This window comes from Schistocerca nitens, chromosome 1 (genome assembly GCF_023898315.1).
Source record: "Schistocerca nitens isolate TAMUIC-IGC-003100 chromosome 1, iqSchNite1.1, whole genome shotgun sequence".
NCBI classification, from domain to species: Eukaryota; Metazoa; Arthropoda; class Insecta; order Orthoptera; family Acrididae; genus Schistocerca; species Schistocerca nitens.
This window is the reverse complement of record NC_064614.1, coordinates 880,679,616-880,699,751: the sequence shown is the minus strand read 5'-3', so window position 1 is coordinate 880,699,751 and position 20,136 is coordinate 880,679,616. Positions and strand designations below refer to the sequence as shown.

The 20,136-nt window shown below is 42.7% G+C and overlaps 1 protein-coding gene across 7 annotated transcripts in view; it reads left to right on the top strand.

The window, feature by feature from the left end:
* LOC126263777 (AP-1 complex subunit gamma-1) overlaps positions 1 to 20,136 on the top strand; it is a 200,149-nt gene that overhangs the window by 163,304 nt on the left and 16,709 nt on the right. For all 7 annotated transcript variants that reach the window (XM_049960942.1, XM_049960941.1, XM_049960946.1 and 4 more), the window contains 3 exons: positions 8,963 to 9,218; positions 15,551 to 15,677; positions 18,023 to 18,154. In XM_049960942.1, coding sequence (XP_049816899.1) covers positions 8,963 to 9,218; positions 15,551 to 15,677; positions 18,023 to 18,154 — 515 coding nt within the window. The remainder of the gene's footprint in view (positions 1 to 8,962; positions 9,219 to 15,550; positions 15,678 to 18,022; positions 18,155 to 20,136) is intronic.

Sequence of the window (20,136 nt, the reverse complement as noted above, 5' to 3'; positions counted from 1 at the left end):
ACTTTTAAACGCCTTCGCGCTAAAGCCCATTATTTAATCAAACGGAGCAAGCGGATATGTTGGGAACGATTCGTTTCTTCCCTTGGTTCCACTGTCCCTCTGTCACGGGTATGGGCTACACTTCGTTCTCTCCAAGGTTGCCATCGGCAGTCCACCCTACCAGGCCTTCACCTCCCAGATGGCATTTGTACGGACCCATTAGTTATCGCCGAACATCTTGCGACCCATTTTGCAGTGGCATCGGCGTCAGCCTCCTATCCCGCTGCTTTCCTTCATCAAAAACAGCAGGCTGAAGCTCTCACCTTATGTTTCACCACTTGTGAGTCAGAATCTTATAACGAACCTTTTACTGAATGGGAATTTCTTTCTGCTCTATCTTCTTCTCATGATACGGCCCCTGGCCCAGATTCCATTCATAACCAACTGCTTCAACATCTCAGTGCTCCACAACGGCAACATCTTCTTCGGGTGTTTAACCGTATCTGGCTCCAGGGTGACTTCCCTTCTCAGTGGAGGGATAGCATTGTGGTTCCTGTCCTTAAGCCTGGTAAGAAACCCCTATCTGTTGACACCTATCGGCCAATTAGTTTGACCAATGTTGTTTGTAAGTTACTTGAACGGATGGTAGCCCGTCGGCTCACTTGGGTCCTCGAATCTCGGGATCTATTGTCCCCTTACCAGTGTGGCTTTCGAGAGGGACGATCTCCAATCGATCATTTACTTCGCTTGGAATCCGCAGTTCGGCAGGCTTTTTCCCAGCGCCGCCATTTGGTTGCAGTGTTTTTTGACCTTCGCAAGGCCTATGACACGGCCTGGCGCTATCACATCTTACTAACCCTTCATCAGTGGGGTCTTCCGGGCCCACTCCCGACTTTTATCCGCCAGTTCCTGATCCATCGGTCATTCAGAGTTCGAGTTGGTACTGCTTTTAGTTCTCCACGGACCCAGGAGACGGGCATCCCACAGGGTTCTGTCTTGAGTGTCCTTCTTTTCCTCATTGCTATCAATGGACTTGTGGCCTCTGTCGGTCCCTTGGTCGCCCCTGCCCTGTATGTGGATGATTTCTGCATTTGGGTTAGTTCCTCCTCGATGGCATCTGCAGAACGGCAGCTCCAGGTGGCTATACGGCGTGCCTCTGCATGGACCCTCTCACACGGGTTTCAATTCTCTCCTTTAAAATCGCGGGTGGTCCACTTCTGTCGCCGTACTACGGTCCACCCTGATCCAGAGCTCTATCTCGCTGCACAACGATTGCCTGTGGTTTCACAGTTTCGTTTCCTGGGTCTTCTTTTCGACAACAAGCTCACTTGGTTGCCCCATATCAGACTCCTGAAGGTAGGATGTTTCCGTAAACTCAATGTCCTTCGCTTCCTTGCCCACTCCTCTTGGGGTGCGGACCGTTCCCTCCTCCTCCGTCTTTATCGTGCTCTAGTTCTGTCTCGTTTGGACTATGGTTGTCAAGTTTATGGTTCAGCTGCTCCTTCCACACTGCACGTGCTGGATCCAGTCCACCATCGTGGTATCCGTTTGGCCACCGGTGCCTTCCCTACTAGCCCTGTTGATAGTCTCCTGGTTGAAGCTGGGATCCCACCCCTTTCTGTTCGGCGGTCCCAGCTTCTGGTGTCTTATGCCCTCACTATCCGTTCTTCTCCCACTCACCCCTCCTATTCTATCCTGTTCCCAGACCATGGACGTCGCCCACCCGACTCCCGCCCTCGGGCGGGTTTATCGGTTGGGCTGCGCCTTGCGTCTCTTTACCGTGATTTTCAGCTTCCTTCTTTGTCCTGTCTTCCTCGCTCCCTCCCCTCCACCCCTCCTTGGTTAGTTCCTCGGCCTCGAATTCGGATGGATCTCCGCCGCGGTCCGAAAGATTCCATCCCCCCGGTGGTGTTCCGTTCCTTTTTCCGCCAAATTTTATGGGAGTTTCGGGATGCTGTTGTTTTTTACACTGATGGCTCTAAATCTGCTGATCGTGTTGGGTATGCCTTCACGTCCTCTGTTGGAACGGAAAATCATCTGCTGCCACCTACATGTGGGGTGTTTACTGCGGAATTGATGGCAATTTCCCGGGCCCTTATCTTTATTAAACAATCCCAACACAACCGCGTTTTGTTATGTACGGACTCGATGAGTGGCCTTATTGCTATTGACCGGTGTTTTTCGCGCCATCCCTTGGTCTCTGCCATCCATGACCATCTCGCTGATATTCACCATGCTGCTTGTTCCATTGACTTCCTATGGGTCCCTGGCCATGTGGGTATCCCGGGAAATGAGCTTGCTGATCGTTTGGCTGGGGGAGCAGTTACTTACCCCCCGTTTTCTGTAACCCCTCCTGCAGCGGATTTACGGCTTCACATCAAATCCCACTTCGCACAGTCATGGGCCAATTCTTGGGAGGCTACTCCACTGTCTAATAAACTTCGTGCAATTAAGGTGACACCAGGCCCATGGCGTTCTTCCTTTCGCCTCTCCAGAAAGGACTCGACCACACTGTGTCGTCTCCGCATTGGCCATACCAGGCTGACCCATGGTTTTCTTTTGCGTGATGAGCCACCCCCGCTATGTGGTTGTGGAGCCTTCCAGTCAGTGGCCCACATTTTGGTTGAATGCCCCCTTCTTTTGGCTCTGCGTGCTAAGTACAGTCTCCCCCACACTTTACCTTTGATGTTGGCTGACGATTCCCGGATGGTCTCTCTGGTTCTCGGTTTCCTCCGGGAGAGTGGTTTTTATTCTCAGTTTTAAGGTTTTTACTCTCTCTGGTGTTGGGGCAGGGCGGTGAGTGTTTGGGTGTCTCCCACTGTAGGCAGTGTTCAGAGATTCCCGATTCACCTCCCTGACCGGAATCCTCTTTTCTTCCCCTTTTACACTTTTTTACCCCCTTTTTTTTTAAGGCTTGGTTAGTCTTTCTATTCCCATACGTATTTTCTGCATTATAGCAGTTGTACCTTTTAAGTCACCGGTGGTCTTGCCTATGCTGCTTCAGCATAGTGTTGGGTTCGTTCTCTTGCCGACTTCCCTCATTTGTTTTTACCAATGACAACGTGACTGCCCTTTTACGTTTTTCCCTGTTTTCCGTTTTATTGTTCAGACTTTTCTGAGATGTCCCGTTAGCAGAATGGTGTATATTTGAAACAAGGGACTGATGACCTCGATGTTTGGTCCCTTAAACCTCAAACAACCAACCAACCAACCTCTCTGTATACATTCAATATCCCCTGTTAGTCCTATCTTGTATGGGTACCACACCTTGAGCAGTATTCTAGGAGGGGTCACATGATTGATTTGTAAGCAATCTCTTTTGTCAACTGATTTCACTTCCCCTGTAATCTACCAATATACTGAAGTCTACCACCTGCTTACCCATGAGTGAGTCTGTGTGGTCATTCGTTTCAATCCCACCCAGGTATTTGTACTGATTCCTTGAGTGACTGATATTATAATCATACAATACTCTGTTTGTTTTTTTGTGGAATGCGCAATTTTAAATTTCTGAACATTTAAAGCAAGTTGCCAATCTTTGCACCACTTCGAAATCTTATCTGGTATTTGACTGAATATTTATGCAGCTTCTTTCAGATAGTACTTCATTATAGATAGCTTCATGATCTGCAAAAAGACTGAGATTACTATTAATATTGTTTGCAAGGTCATTAACATACAACATGAACAGCAAGGGTCCCAACACACTTCCCTGGGGTGCACACCTGAAGTTACTTCCACATCTGATGGTGACTTTCATCCAAGATGACATGCTGTGTCCTCATTACCAAAAAGTCCTTAGTTCAGTCTCAAATTTCACTTGAAACTGTATATGATTGTAGTTTTGACAATAAATGTAGGTGTGGAATTGAGACAAATGCTTTTTGGAAATCAAGAAATGCTGCATTTACCTGAGACTTGCTTGATCCAACGCTTTCAGTATGTCATTTGAGAAAATTGCAAGTTGGGTTTCACGGGAGTGACATTTTTGGAATCAATGCTGGTTGGCTTTGAGGAGGTCATTCTGTTCAAGGTACCTCATTATGTTTGAGCTCAGAATATGTTCTAAGCTTCTACAGTGAATTGATGTCAATGATACTGTATGGTAGTTTCATGGATCACATCTGCTACCTTTCTTGTAGAGTGGTGTGACCTGTGCTTTTTCCCAAGAACTGGGCACAGTTTTTTATTTGAGGGAACTTCAATAATTATAGTGGCAAATTCAGTAGAGAATCTGACAGTGATTCCATCGCACCCAGAGTTTTGTTTCGTTTTAACAGTTTCAGCTGTTTCTCAACACCACTGACACCAATACTTGTTTCATTAAACTTTTCAGTGGTACAAGGATTAAATTGGGACAATTCTGCTGGGTTTTCCTATGTAAAGGAACATTTGAAAACGAAGTTAAGCATTTCAGCTTTTGCTTTGCTACCCTCAATTTCAGTTCCTGTCTCATTCGTTAGGGCCTGGGCACTAACTTTAGTGCCACTAACAGACTTTATGCACAAACAGAATTTCTTTGAGTTCTGTGAAATATCGTTTGACAATATTCTGCTAAAGTAGTCATTGAAGGCATCACTCATTGCTCTCTTGACACCCAAACGCGTTTCATTCAGCATCTCTCTACTGGAGTCCTATGCTTTGCTGTACACTTATTATGCAGCAATCTATTCCTCTTTAGAAGTTTCTTTACAGTGACTGTGTACTATGGAGGGTCCCTTGCATTATGAAGTGTTCTACTAGGTACCTATTTATCCGGTGCATGCTCAACTATTATTTTAAACTTGAGACATAGTTCTTATACATGCTCTTGCCCTATGCTGAAAGGTTCAGATTCCTCATTGAGGTATGACATTACTGATTCTTTAACTAGTTTACTGAACATAGATATATTTCTGTTTGTTTTAGTTGTCCTTTGTACTATAATAATCATCGTTGGCCAACCATGTCGTGGTCACTGATATGAGTTTTGATGTGAACATCTTCAAAAAGGTCAGGTCTGTTTGTTGCCATTAGATCTAATATATTTTCAACATGAGTGGGGTTCATATTTATGTGTTGGTAGTTTTCAGAAAAAGCATTCAATAATGTTTTGCAGGATGTCTTATCATGCCCACCACTAACTAAACTTTAATTTCCCCAATTCATTGTTGAATGATTAAAGTCTCCACCAATGATTACAGTATCATTGGGGGACTTGCATACAAGTGAACTGAGGTTGTCTCTAAAGTTTTCAGTTACATCAGGAGACAAGTCTGTTGGGTGATGGATCCAGTTATCATTTTATGCCCACCCCTGATACAGATTTTTGACCAAATGATCTCACATGCAGCTTCAATTCCTATCTCTATGGATTTGAGTGTCTTGTCTACTGTGAGAAATATACTACCTCCATTTCCCATTTGCCTAGCCTTTCAGTACGCACTCAGATTTTCCCCAAAAATATCACTGCTATCAATTTCAGGTTTCAATCACCTTCTGTGAAGTTCGGGAAGCAAGAGAGAGGTACTCACAGAAATTAAATTGTGTTGGTGGGCTATGGGTCATGCCGCAATTGTTCAGAGGAATGTCCACAGAAGGCAAGGTTCTAGATTCAAGTCGTGGCCTGGCACACAGTTTTAATATGCCAGGAAGCTACCTTTTTTTTTTTTTTTACAATGTATATTATACATGGTTTAGTTGGGAAGAAAGAAGATACCCCAAAACTGCATCAAATATCTGAGAAAAGACAAATTACAGATTATTCATTGTTTACATCATTTCTAAAGTCTTCTTTGAATGTTGGATAAACTCAGTATTTCTACATGTGCTCCTTTCTTTGAAATTTTCAAGTTGAAGTTGAATCGTAGAGCTTATGCAGCATTTTCATATATGTAGGGAAAATAATGGAGTAATATTTAGGTGAAGTACGAAATTATATTCAGATGCAAGACCTTTGGAGATTCTTTTAGCTTTCAGGAGCTCTTTGAAGCTTGAGAATTAATTATTTTACTGTAACAAGGAGAGGCAGCCAATGACGGGATCGACTTTTTGAAACCAAATATACGGCTATGTTGATTAAGATACCAGGTATCACATCCTGTAGCCATCCACCCTGGCGAGCCCTCGTTTGCAAGTAATTTATGAAAAAATTTCAGAATTTTGCGTGATGTTCAGAAATGTTAAAGAAGTTATATTACATATACAGGATGGGTGGTGTAATGGATAGGGTAAGGGCTTCACATACAGAAGGATGTAGTTGCAAATCTTGGCAGGGGCATTAATTTTTTTATTTTTAGTTCATCAAAATTACTATGATTTTTTTCAATTAATTGGTTTACATGTAATTTTTTATTTTGAATCCTTTGTCACATCGAGGGTTTGTAAGTAAAATGAAATTCAAGCAAACGAGAAATAGATATAATTATTGCAATAACCTGGATGAAAAAATAAGATGATAAAAGCAAAAGAAATCATATCACAATTGGTACATAAAAGTAATTAACTAATTAACACACAAACAAAGATTTCACTTGGAAAAAGAATTATAGGAAGAAAAGCAAAGGAAGAATTTAATGTTATGATCAAAATGATGTGAAAAAGAAATGTAAATAAAAAAATACATTTAAATCACTCAGTTTGAATGAAAATAATGATCAAAATCTTTTCGATATAAAGTTTTAATAAAAAAAAATTCAAACCAATAACCTCCTACATGTGGAACCCTTACCTTATCCATTACACTACACAGCCAGTCAATGTAATACAACATTATTTACACTATTGAGCATTTGCAAAATTCTGAAATTTTTTCATCAATTACTCACAAAAGAGGACCCATCTGCAGTGTGTGATAACTGGGATCTTAATCTACATACACTACTGGCCATTAAAATTGCTACACCACGAAGATGACATGCTACAGACTGGAAATTTAACCGACAGGAAGAAGATGCTGTGATAAGCGAATGATTAGCTTTTCAGAGCATTCACACAAGGTTGGCACCGGTGGCGACACCTACAACGTGCTGACATGAGGAAAGTTTCCAAACGATTTCTCATACACAAACAGCAGTTGACCGGCATTGCCTGGTGAAACGTTGTTGTGATGCCTCATATAAGGAGGAGAAATGCATACCATCACGTTTCCGACTTTGATAAAGGTTGGATTGTAGCCTATCGCGATTGCGGTTTATCGTATCGTGACATGCTGCTTGCATTGATCGAGATCCAATGACTGTTAGCAGAATATGGAATCGGTGGGTTCAGGAGGGTAATAACGAACGCCATATGGGATCCCAACGGCCTCGTATCACTAGCAGTCGAGATGACAGGCATCTTATCCGCATGGCTGTAACTGATCGTGCAGCCACGTCTTGATCCCTGAGTCAACAGATGGGCACGTTTGCAAGACAACAACCATCTACATGAACAGTTCGACGGCATTTGCAGCAGCATGGACTATCAGCTCGGAGACCATGGCTGCGGTTACCCTTGAAGCTGCATCACAGACAGGAGCGCCTGCGATGGTGTACTGAACAACGAACCTGGGTGCACGAATGGCAAAACATCATTTTTTCGGATGAATTCAGGTTCTGTTTTGTAGCATCATGATGGTCGCATCCGTATTTGGCAACATCGCAGTGAACGCACATTGGAAGCTTGTATTCGTCATCGCCATACTGGCCTATCACTCAGCGTGATGGTATAGGGTCCCATTGGTTACACATCTCGGTCACCTCTTGTTCACATTGATGGCACTTTGAACAGTGGACGTTACATTTCAGATGTCTTACAACTCGTGGCTCTACCCTTCATTCAATCCCTGCGAAACCCTACATTTTAGCAGGATAATGCATGACCACATGTTGCAGGTCTTGTACGGGCCTTTCTGGATACAGAAAATGTTCGATTGCTGCCCTGGCCAGCACATTCTCCGTATCTCTCACCAATTGAAAACATCTGGCCAATGGTGGCTGAGCAACTGGCTCGTCACAAATATGCCAATCACTACTCTTGATGAACTGTGATACCATGTTGAAGCTGCATGGGCAGCTGTACCTGTACACGCCATCCAAGCTTTGTGTGACTCAATGCCCAGGCGTATCAAGGCCATTATTACGGCCAGAGGTGGTTGTTCTGGGTACTGATTTCTCAGGATCTATGCACCCAAATTGCATGAAAATATAATCACATTTCAGTTCTAGTATAATACATTTGTCCAATGAATACCCGTGTATCATCTGCATTTCTTCTTGGTGTAGCAATTTTAATGGCCAATAGTGTAACTGTATAGATGGTTTCAAAAAGTCGATCCCACTATTGGGGACCTCTACCTGTAAGTGTAGTATACGCTGTGATTGTTGTAGGTAAAATGCTCACACTTTGTGCTGCACATTGATTCAAGCCTAGAGCACCGTCTTTCTTGGGCAGTAAATTATTAGTTACACTATCCAGGCACTCAGCCTGGACTGACCGAATCTTCAACTTGTCATGGACACCACCTGTTTGCTTCCTGACTCAGCAGAGGGTCTATGGTGATGTTCAGAGTCTAGCATGTCCAAGAGGAAAAAGGCAGTGGTGAGTTTAGCTTATCCAGCCTTGGGGATGTTACTGAGAATGTTCAGCCAAGCGTAAAAGGACTACTTCAAAATTGTAGGACACTGTTTTTTATTTGTAACAAAATTGATTACTTTATTAACTAAACATAGTGGTTTATTATTGGCAATTGTCTCAGTAGTCTCACGCTGAGCAAACGGGTAATTTCTGCAGCTTTGTCACAGCAATTATTTATGTTGGGCATTTTTATCTACATGAGATGCATCTTCATACTCAGTTACAATTTTTTTGTTAAACAAATTAAGATGCTGACTAAGTTTAAAAACCAATAAGGTTATAGAGAAACTGGTTGATGTTGTATACTTTTTGGTTTGATATGTTATATTTCAGATAAAAATCTATGAGTCACACTAGAATAATTAGGATTTTTCTTCTACACCTGCAGGAAGATCAGACATATTGTGGAATCTTTTGGGAGCCATCTCCACGTTGAACTTCAGCAGCGAGGTGTGGAATTCACACAGTTATTCCGGAAGTTCGAACATCTGCGTCCAGCTCTTTTGGAACGTATGCCTCCTATGGAGACTGCACGCCCAGCTGCTGGTCAAGGAGTAGTTGCAAATGGAGAGGCAGATGAAGCTGAAAATCTTATGGAGGAAGGTGGTATGACGCCACCTGCCACTACACCAGCTGGAGATCCGGTAAGCCGCCAAGGCCCCCCTCCCCCCATATAATATAAACAGTACTTATAACCAGGAACTGTTAACAGTAATTCAGTAGGTAATCAAATGTATGTACTGTATAAGTGTTCTCATTAATTGTTGAGGCTTCTTTGAGCCATAAGTTAAAGAGACACCTTACAAGGAGACAGCAAGGCAATCAGACTTTTGTAATGTTTTATATTTGTGGTATGTGATGTTCAGAACTCAAATATCAATCCCCCAAAGCAGTTAGATAAGAGATTTCAAATTCTTGAGAAAAATCTGCAGCTAAGTTTTCCGAGTGTCTGTAACTTTGACTATCGTATTGAGAGTGGCGGCCTGGCCTGGATTTGATGCCCATCATCCAAAGCAAAATTCTAAAAAAAGGTGAATATTCTTACAAGCATTTGTGTGGAGTGTAAAATGCAAAAGGGAATTGGTAGCACTCGAAACTGGTAATCGCTACTTGAGCCTCACTTTGGTTACTGTTTTATTTCGTTTTGTTCTGCCCTTCCCCCGCTCCATGCCCATTCAGTTTGAATACCTATATCATTTTAGTATAAAATTTGCCAAATACATACTAATTAACACATATCTATTTGTCAATTTTATAAAAAATGCACATCTTCTTGTTTCTAATTGGATATCTCTAGGGACTGGAATATGTTGCATCTAATTTTGGCATAATTTGGATAGTTTTTTGTGTAAATAATTACACACACAAATTTAAAGTCTTGTCATATTGCGTGGGTGAACACAAAAAAACAAAGGCTTACTGCTCGTTGCCCCTCCACCCCCCCTCGTCGCTCCTCCGCACCCCCTCGTCGCTCCTCCGCACCCCCTCGTCGCTCCTCCACCCCCCCTCATCGCTCCTACGCCCCCCCTCGTCACTCCTCCGCCCCCCCTTCGTCGCTCCTCCGCCCCCCCACTCGTCGCCCCTCCGCCCCCCCACTCCTCGCCCCTCCCCCCCCCCACTCGTCGCCCCTCCGCCCCCCCCACTCGTCGCCCCTCCACCCCCCCCCACACGTCGTCCCTCGTCGCCCCTCCGCCCCCCTCGTCGCCCCTCCGCCCCCCTCATCGCCCCTCCGCCCCCCCCCCTCGTCAGTTTGAATACCTATATCATTTAAGTATAAAATTTGCCAAATACATGCTAATTAACACATATCTATTTGTCAATTTTATAAAAAATGCACATCTTCTTGTTTCTAATTAGATATCTCTAGGGACTGGAATATGTTGCATCTAATTTTGGCATAATTTGGATAGTTTTGTGTAAATAATTACACACACAAATTTAAAGTCTTGTCATATTGCGTGGGTGAACACAAAAAAAACAAAGGCTTACTGCTCGTTGCCCCTCCGCCCCCCCCTCGTTGCTCCTCCGCCCCCCCCTGTCGCTCCTCCGCCCCCCCTCGTCGCTCCTCTGCCCCCCTGTCGCTCCTCTGCCCCCCTGTCGCTCCTCTGCCCCCCTGTCGCTCCTCTGCCCCCCTGTCGCTCCTCTGCCCCCCTGTCGCTCCTCTGCCCCCCTGTCGCTCCTCTGCCCCCCTGTCGCTCCTCTGCCCCCCTGTCGCTCCTCTGCCCCCCTGTCGCTCCTCCGCCCCCCCTCGTCGCTCCTCTGCCCCCCCTCGTCGCTCCTCTGCCCCCCTCGTCCCTCCTCTGCCCCCCCGTCCCTCCTCTGCCCCCCCGTCCCTCCTCCGCCCCCCCTCGTCCCTCCTCTGCCCCCCTCGTCCCTCCTCCGCCCCCCTCGTCCCTCCTCCGCCCCCCTCGTCCCTCCTCCGCCCCCCTCGTCCCTCCTCCGCCCCCCTCGTCCCTCCTCCGCCCCCTCGTCCCGCCTCCGCCCCCCTCGTCCCGCCTCCGCCCCCCTCGTCCCGCCTCCGCCCCCCTCGTCCCGCCTCCGCCCCCCTCGTCCCGCCTCCGCCCCCCTCGTCCCGCCTCCGCCCCCCCTCGTCCCTCCTCCGCCCCCCTTCGTCTTCCTCCGCCCCCCTTCGTCTTCCTCCGCCCCCCCTCGTCCCTCCTCTGCCCCCCTCGTCCCTCCTCCGCCCCCCTCGTCCATCCTCCGCCCCCCTCGTCCATCCTCCGCCCCCCCTCTTCCCTCCTCCGCCCCCCCTCGTCGCTCCTCCGCCCCCCCTCGTCGCTCCTCCGCCCCCTCTTCACTCCTCCGCCCCCCCGTCGCTCCTCCGCCACCCCCTCGTCGCTCCTCCGCCCCCCCTCGTCGCCCCTCCGCCCCCCCTCGTCGCCCCTCCCCCCCGGTCGCCCCTCCGCCCCCCCCCCCTCGTCGCCCCTCCGCCCCCCCCCCCCTCGTCGCCCCTCCGCCCCCTTTCGTCAGTGTGTATATTGGATGTCACAGGAGGGATGGTCAGTATTCAGCGATATGATGGGAACACTCATTTGAAGCAAAAAACTTAATATGGTCATATTCGCTATTCATAAGGGTTTCTGAGGTAGAATACATTTAATGTATATCTATTTTTTGTTTAGTGGCATGCATGCATTTATGTGTCTTACCCTAATCTCTGGATTGGTCATGGTAGTACAATTAACTGGCAACGAAGATTGTTAAATCTTATGCCATTAGATATTTGTTTATGGGACTAGGTGAAGTCAGAGGTGTACATATGAAAAGTGAATATGTGAGATGAACTGCTTGATCACATCATCAGTGCTGCTGCCCTCATTAGGGGATATGCTGAGGCTCTCAGGAAAGCAACCCAACATGTTTTCCCTAGGGTGCACGAATGCATTTATGATGACAGTGGGATATTTGAACATTTATTGTGAACTGTAAGTCCTGAAATGTGACATGTACTATACTGCTTAGATGTGTATGTGTTAAAGTTACAAACTTTTCTGTTGATACTTAGTAAAATGCATGTTTGAATGTTTACTAACTGTTGTACTTGTGTAAACCTAGTGAAACATTGAATAATACAGAAAATAAATAACTAAGTGCATTATATGTATCCTATATTGGAAACCATTCAGAATGGAGTGTATGTCCATATGAAGCTTTTTGTTTCATGTGATAGTTCTTGTCATGTACCTAAATATCAGACATTGCTCGATAGTGGCAGAAGTTCCATGCGGCTTTTTGCGGAAGATGCTGTAGTATACAGAGAAGTTGCAGCATTAGAAAATTCGAATGAAATGCAGGAAGATCTGCAGCGGATAGGCACTTGGTGCAGGGAGTAGCAACTAACCCATAACATAGACAAATGTAATGTATTGCAAATACATAGAAAGAAGGATCCTTTATTGTATGATTATATGATAGCGGAACAAACACTGGTAGCAGTTACTTCTGTAAAATATCTGGGAGTATGCGTGTGGAACAATTTGAAGTGGAATGATCATATAAAATTAATTGTTGATAAGGTGGGTGCCAGGTTGAGATTCATTGGGAGAGTCCTTAGAAAATGTAGTCCATCAACAAAGGAGGTGGCTTGCAAAACACTCGTTCGACCTATACTTGAGTATTGCTCATCAGTGTGGGATCTGTACCAGGCTGGGTTGACAGAGGAGATAGAAAAGATCCAAAGAACAGCAGCGTGTTTCGTCACAGGATTATTTGGTAAGCGTGATAGCGTTACAGAGATGTTTAGCAAACTCAAGTGGCAGACTCTGCAAGAGAGGTGCTCTGCATCGCGGTGTAGCTTGCTGTCCAGGTTTTGAGAGGGTGCGTTTCTGGATGAGGTATCGAATATATTGTTTCCCCCTACTTATACCTCCCGAGGAGATCACGAATGTAAAGGTAGAGATATTCGAGCGCGCACGGAGGCTTTCCGGCAGACTTTCTTCCTGCGAACCATGTGTGACTGGAACAGGAAAGGGAGGTAATGACAGTGGCACGTAAAGTGCCCTCTACCACACACTGTTGGGTGGCTTGCGGAGTATAAATGTAGATGTAGATGTAGACCATGCATGATTGTAATGAAGGAAAAATTCAAAGATTCCCTAGGCAATAATAAATGATGAGGCATGCTGAAAGATGTACATGAGCTGGTTCGGAGACATTATTTCTAACAGCTAACAACTACCTCTTTATCAAGTCGCGGAGTCTATGAACAGGGGAACTATGAATAGTTTACAGCTCCTCTAGGGAATGCAGCTCAGGAAGGCAGTGCGAAAAAACACTGAAACTTGACTTGGTGCAAAATCCTGCTGTCAGTGCATACTCCGCGAAGTGTGGCAGATGACTTCACAAGTTGCCAAGAGCACGGGCACTAGATGTTGCCCTGTCAAAGTAGGTGAAGAGGCTGCTGGGTGATGGTTTGATGTGCATTGCATCTGCGAAAGTGTGGCAGTCTGTGCTCTACCTCCAGCGGAGGTGGCCAGCAAGGGGTGCTGAGGAGATACAGTGGTACCTTGGCCGACTTTTCTCTTCACTGATTACTGGTTTTTTCATTCAGTGCAGCCTATTGTCTGCTGCTACAAGTGGAGGCAAACAGAGGGAGTTGCCACAGTACAGCCATATCATGTATCTTGAGTCAGGAAACAGGCTTGTTTGTTGCAAGGCAAGTATACAAGTAGATTGTGCAGTGATACCATGGATTGTCAGCACAGAAACCATTGTTGCAGATTACCTTATGCAGCAGCAGAGAGAGATGCACTCATTTGACAACTCTGAAACAGGAGTGTCACCAATTTTTTCCCAGAGAAATCCTATCTCTGTGTGAAGCATCTTGTTAGACATGTCTGTGTATGGAGGTGCAAAGCAGTATATGTGTTATCAGGCTACAGTTATGACCGTCATAAGAGGCTGGCTTAGGGTATAATGGTGTGGGATGCCATTGGCTTCACAACACGATCGTTTCTGGTTCACTTAATTGATACTTTTGACAGTGAGCATCACATTTATGAGGTGTTAAGACTGTTGAATGTGCCCGTATTCAAGGCCTCCATGACATTATCTATCTTTCAGCAAGATAATGCAGCACTCTATGTTGCCAAAGTTGTTCTTACCTACCTTGATGCAAAGACTGTTTGACTGGTTTTCCTGATCAGCATATTTTCGAGATCACTCACCCATTGAAAATGCCTAGTCATGGATTGCTGAGAGACTGGCACACTACCACTTGACAGCCACTACCCATGATTACCTATGGCATGCAGCTGTAACAGCATGGAATGACATATCTGTATTTGTGGTGGTGGTGGTGGTGGTGGTGGTGGTTAGTGTTTAACGTCCCGTCGACAACGAGGTCATTAGAGACGGAGCGCAAGCTCGGGTTGGGGAAGGATTGGGAAGGAAATCGGCCGTGCCCTTTCAAAGGAACCATCCCGGCATTTGCCTGAAACGATTTAGGGAAATCACGGAAAACCTAAATCAGGATGGCCTGGAGACGGGATTGAACCGTCGTCCTCCCGAATGCGAGTCCAGTGTGCTAACCACTGCGCCACCTCGCTCGGTATATCTGTATTTGTCATCTGAGCTTAGTTCAGCTCTATGCCCTACCAGGTGTATTAAATTTTGCAGCCTGTTTATCCCCAAATCAGTTACAAATTTGATGATATATTATTACTGATATTGTGTATATGCACAATACATAAAATTTCATTATCTGGCATCCCCCCCCCCCCTCCCCCTGGTGTTCCAGTTTTAACGGCTGTCAATGACCATTGTTGCTGCCTGCAAGTAATGTAAATATCTTGTTTTACATCAGATGCAGAAATAATAGCTTCTTTCTAGTGATTTGCATTATTTTTGTGGTAAGTGGGTTTTATGTTGCAAGTGTTGTAATTAATCATATTTTGTATATAATGATGGAAAAGTAGGCTACCCTGAAGAATAAATATGCATGCAGGGTTTGATAATGTCTTTTCTAATTGTGATACAGTGCATGCAGTTTACACTGTTGTAACCTCACTGAAACAACAAATAAATAATAAAACCATAAAGTTGACCTGTAAAAAATTGGTTTTAAATATTTATTTCAAATTGAGTGGAGTGGTTGAGTCAAGGAGAGGCATTTTGAAAGCATGGACTCTAAATCCCCATTTGACAATGCAGAATTAGGTTCCCCATGGCATCCATAAATTCCTGAGGATGAATGCCAAGATGGTTTTCTTAGAAAGGATACTAAAAATTCCTTTCCCATACTAACCTGTCTGAGCTTATGCTCAATCTCTCATGACTTCATTGTAACTGGGCTCTTTACCGCAAATCTTACTTCTGTTTCTTTATTTCAAGTAAAGTAATTTGTCATTTAGGCATGCTGTATGCTCAAATTTGGGAGCCCAAAATGTCTTTCTCATAGTGAATTTGTTTTGTTAATGTTTTTTGTGCAATGTTTGATATAAAATACTATTGTGACAGAGATTACTTTTGGTTCCAGAATGCCCTTCTTGTTTTGCTTGGAGGTTCAGATAGTAATGAAGGGGATATAGTTAACTCTGTTCCTACAACAGAAACAATAAAAACTACCACTGTTGACAACAACCAGGATTTGCTGGACTTGCTAGGTATGTGGTGTTCATTATTTTTCTAGTTTGTAACATCTGACTAGTTGACTTTGTGTTTTGAGGTATATTAACAGTATTTTAGCCATTAAATTGCAAAACTTTACTTATTGATGGCTATAATGACCTCATGTCACCTTTATCTGCCAACACTCCTTTGGAGGCAACTGTACACTGAACAGTATTGAATGTCCAATGGAAGGACTTTGTACTCAAGAGTTCAAGATGATAAACTTCTCTTCAAGTTAAATATGTAAAAGTAATCACTCTGCTGGGAAGACTCTTGCACCAGCCATTGAAAGCTGTTCAGTGTACCGTCATCACTAAGGTGATATTAATAACTATAGGTGATGTAAGCTAGAGCGCATTATGGTTGTCAATTGACAGGATTTTCAAATGAAACTAATGAAATTAGAGAAGGATCAAATGATACCATATGTGAAGTATTGTAAGCCTTGCATGTCACATATCACAAAAGAGCCGATGGTGATCTGCAAAATCATACTGACACATTTTTGAAAGTAAATTATTAATATTTTTAATAGTCAGGGGGAAAACTGAAGTCATGGAAGCATAAGCATTTGATGGTCAATTAAAAAGTTTTTGTGTGATTTAAAATCTTGAAAAAAATACCTGCCACAGTTACATCAAACATACTGTGTGAATGTCCAAATATTTCACAAATGTTATATATCGTGAGCTCCATTGTTAAGATGTTATAGCACAATATCAGATTTATATGTAACCTCATAACTGCTATTTAACATGTCATGATAATCAGCTGGTGACAGTTTGTCACTCAGTGGTCATTGTAGAGACACAGTTGGCATAGTGAAATGTATATTTTCTCTAGTCACTGTATTTGCCATTTTCACCAAACTACTGTCCGTATTTAAGATTGCCTGCTTCATATTTTGTCATGAACTTCATTATGTTTGTGAAGTGAACATTCATGACCACTATTGATTCAGTAATTACCATGACCTTACAAATTTCAGAGTTTTGATACTGGATGCTTCTTGCTGTCAGTTATTAATAAATGCTGGAATCCCACATATGATTGCTGTTTAAATTCTTTTCGCCTTTAGAACTACTATTACCACTTATTTAAAGCTGATAGCTAAATGCAGCTTGTTCATAGTATAGCCCAACTGATAATCTGCTCTTTCACAATTTGAAGCAGGCCCATTTTGTGGGGACAGGAAGTGACACCATAATTATATATTATATAATGATGGAGAAGATCTCCATTATGTTGCAACTAGTACTAGTACTATATAACTCGGGTGCTGTCTTGCATTTGGAAGTCATTTCATTTTGTTTCTTATTTGTACAACATTTTTACTTGAGAACTGGTAGCTGAATGGGCAGTAATTTTTTTAATTCCTCACTAGTTGTGGGGAGCTATACAAAGAAATACACCAATTATTAAAATCACACAAACATAGAATCATCTGAGAAGCAGACATTGACTAATATAGTTAATGAAACGCTGCACTCGTACTTGGTATGGGACACAATTGAAACACTGCCTTCATTTAACTTCTCCATATTGTGGCAGACTCAGTTAAACTACAAACAAAGACAAATCATCCAGCATTATGTTCTTTGCCCACATACACAAACTGTCTGTGACACTGCATTTGGGAGGGCAGCAATTAAAAATCTCTATTCAGTCATCTGGACTTAGATTTTCATAGTTTCACTAAAGCACTTTTTCTTTTTCTGTCAGTGATGCCTTAAAAATGTATCAATGTTAGATATTATTATTCAGATCATAGTATACTGTTTGTGGGATCTGACTGATATCATTATGATAAAATCTATGAAGTGTTGTTCAGAGCGATGAAATCAAGAATTTTGTAAGTGACTGGGCTGTTCTTAAGTGAGGTGGAGCATTACTTTAACCATGTAATTAAGAAACAGGATCTCACAAGGGGACCTTACTGACTGTGGCCATCTTCAATTTTCTCCATATTTGGAGAATTTGAAGGTCAGTGCCTGGACATAAATTTCTTAAAGCAGTATGGCACACTTTTCAAGAAAACTTGAAGGTATCGCACATCTGTCTAGAAAAATTTTGAACAATAATGTCAGGGAACAAGCAAGTGATCAAGCCATGTATTTTACAGTAGTCTAGAAGAAATGCACATAAGATAACCGTTTCAAACCGAATTCAGGAAGCAAAAGTAAATGAGATAATCTAATAGTATCTGTTGCATAATTTTGGCAAACAACATTGGATAAACAATATTAATGAACTGTCATTGTACTTAACTAGCAAGCAAACACTCACAGTGTAGTACATTAATGGATTTTGTGCAGTTAATTGCCAAGCTGTTTTTCAGGAGGCCTTGATGTGGGAAATCCTACACCATCACCAGCAACATTGCAGAACAACAACAGTATTATTTTTAATTCCAACCCTACTTCCAATTTTCTTGTGGATGGTCTTCTAAACAGCCAGCCTGTTGTGTCCAGTAAGTAGCATTATTAAAACCCAGTAACATATTCAGTCGTGACAGTGGTGGTGGATGGATGTGTGTATTGGAGGGGGGGGGGGAGGAGATTTATTGAATTATTGCTTGTTGCCATGCACAGTAGAAAATAACTACATATTAAAACACGTTATGCATTATAGTGCTTTATTTTTATGTGTTTAAATCATTATCAAAATAAATTTCTCCTTATCCATAGTTATTGTAAATGTCTGTTATGTAATTTGTATGCATCTGTCCTCATGTTGTATAACTAATGCAGTGTCTTATAGATTGCAACAGGGAAAAATCTTTTATTTTTTGGTCAATTTTGGTATTAATTTTTTTGCCAAATCTGGTATTATTTTTTGCCAATTTCAGTGGTATTTTCTGCCAGATTTGATCATAACTTTTTCTGCCAAATTTTGTAATTTTTTGCAAAATTCATTATTTTTGTGCTAGTTTTTGCTAATTTTGGTGTTTTCTGTCAATTTTAATGTTACTTGCCAATTTTGATTTTAATGTGTGCCAATTTTGGCTCTATTTTAGATGTAACATCATTGTCATTACACAGCATGAGCTTTTGATTTAAGATTGAGGATAAAAGAAGTCAAAATATATTTCAACATTCAATAACTGTCAGTTACAAAACTCTAAAACTCTCATACTCAGAGTTATAAATAAAATTTTTTGTACATTAAAGTGACAAATTTTGCAACATTTAATAAAATTTGTCAATTTCACATTAGTTTGCCAAAAACCACCAATATTACGTTGCTCTTTGCATTATCATTTTTGTGAAATTTTCCTATCTTTAGTTATAGGATCGGGGGGGGGGGGGGGGGGGGCTTGAGTTGCTGATCCATCAGACAAGGAATGTTGTATTTTGGATGATGTTATCTGGTAGGTAGAACATGCTGTGTCTCCAGTATTGTAGCCAAAGCAACCCCTTCAAATAATTGTGTTAACTTACCTTGCAGGAAGTTTACATATGTGAGCACTGTAAGATATTTCTGTATGAATATGAAGAAGTGAAAACAAAAGTGTGTCTTCCATCATAATATGAAGGTTTTGTAACAATATCAAAGTGAGCTATGAGTGTTATTGATGCTGTCACACTTGAAAATTACTTCACTTTGATAAGAATGCATAGAATTATTTGGTGATCACAAGTTATGTAGTTTCATTGCCATTGTGAAGATGCTGTACTTGGAGATGATGAGAAGGCTATAAGCCACATTGACATTAGTTTGCCTTAGGGTCAAACACTAAGTTTCATGCTTTGATATGCCATTGGTGAAGGGTTGCACAGATGTAGATATCCATGGATGTAACCACAAAATCTACAGTAAAAACTACTTTGTGGGTAAAAGTGCCTATTTTCTCAGGTATATCTGCAGATTTCAGGATAAAATTAAGTTGACAGTTGCAACTGATGACTGAATTTTATTCTGAAATATATACTGCTGTAGCTGAAATACAACTACTTTGAATAAAATATCTGCAGGTATTTGCAGCAATAATTACTTTGTGGTAGTATGTCAAACATCAATATTATTGTGATTTTGTCACTAATAGTCATGTTGAGCACCACAGCTGACACTAATATTAATGATTAATGAAAATCACTTCAGCTGTATTACAAATTTATTGTGTTGCAACTGGGTTCATTCAAAAATATCTTCAGGTTGCCTGCAGTTAAACAAAACAGGAAATGGAGCTAAAACTGCAGCATCTTATGGAATAAAATATGCAATTCACAGTGGCAGCTCTGGTGTTAACCTCGAACCATTAGTTTTCTCCTCGCGGTCGTTCGGCAGTTGAGCGTTGCTTCTGGTTGGAGTAGGTCGTGTTTAAAATGGCGGCACCGATTCAGAATACCGCCAAATGCGAACTGCACTCCGTCATATGTTTTCTTCATGCAAAAGGTCAGCGACCAGTGGATATTCACAAAGAAATTGTTTCTGTTTATGGGAACATTATGA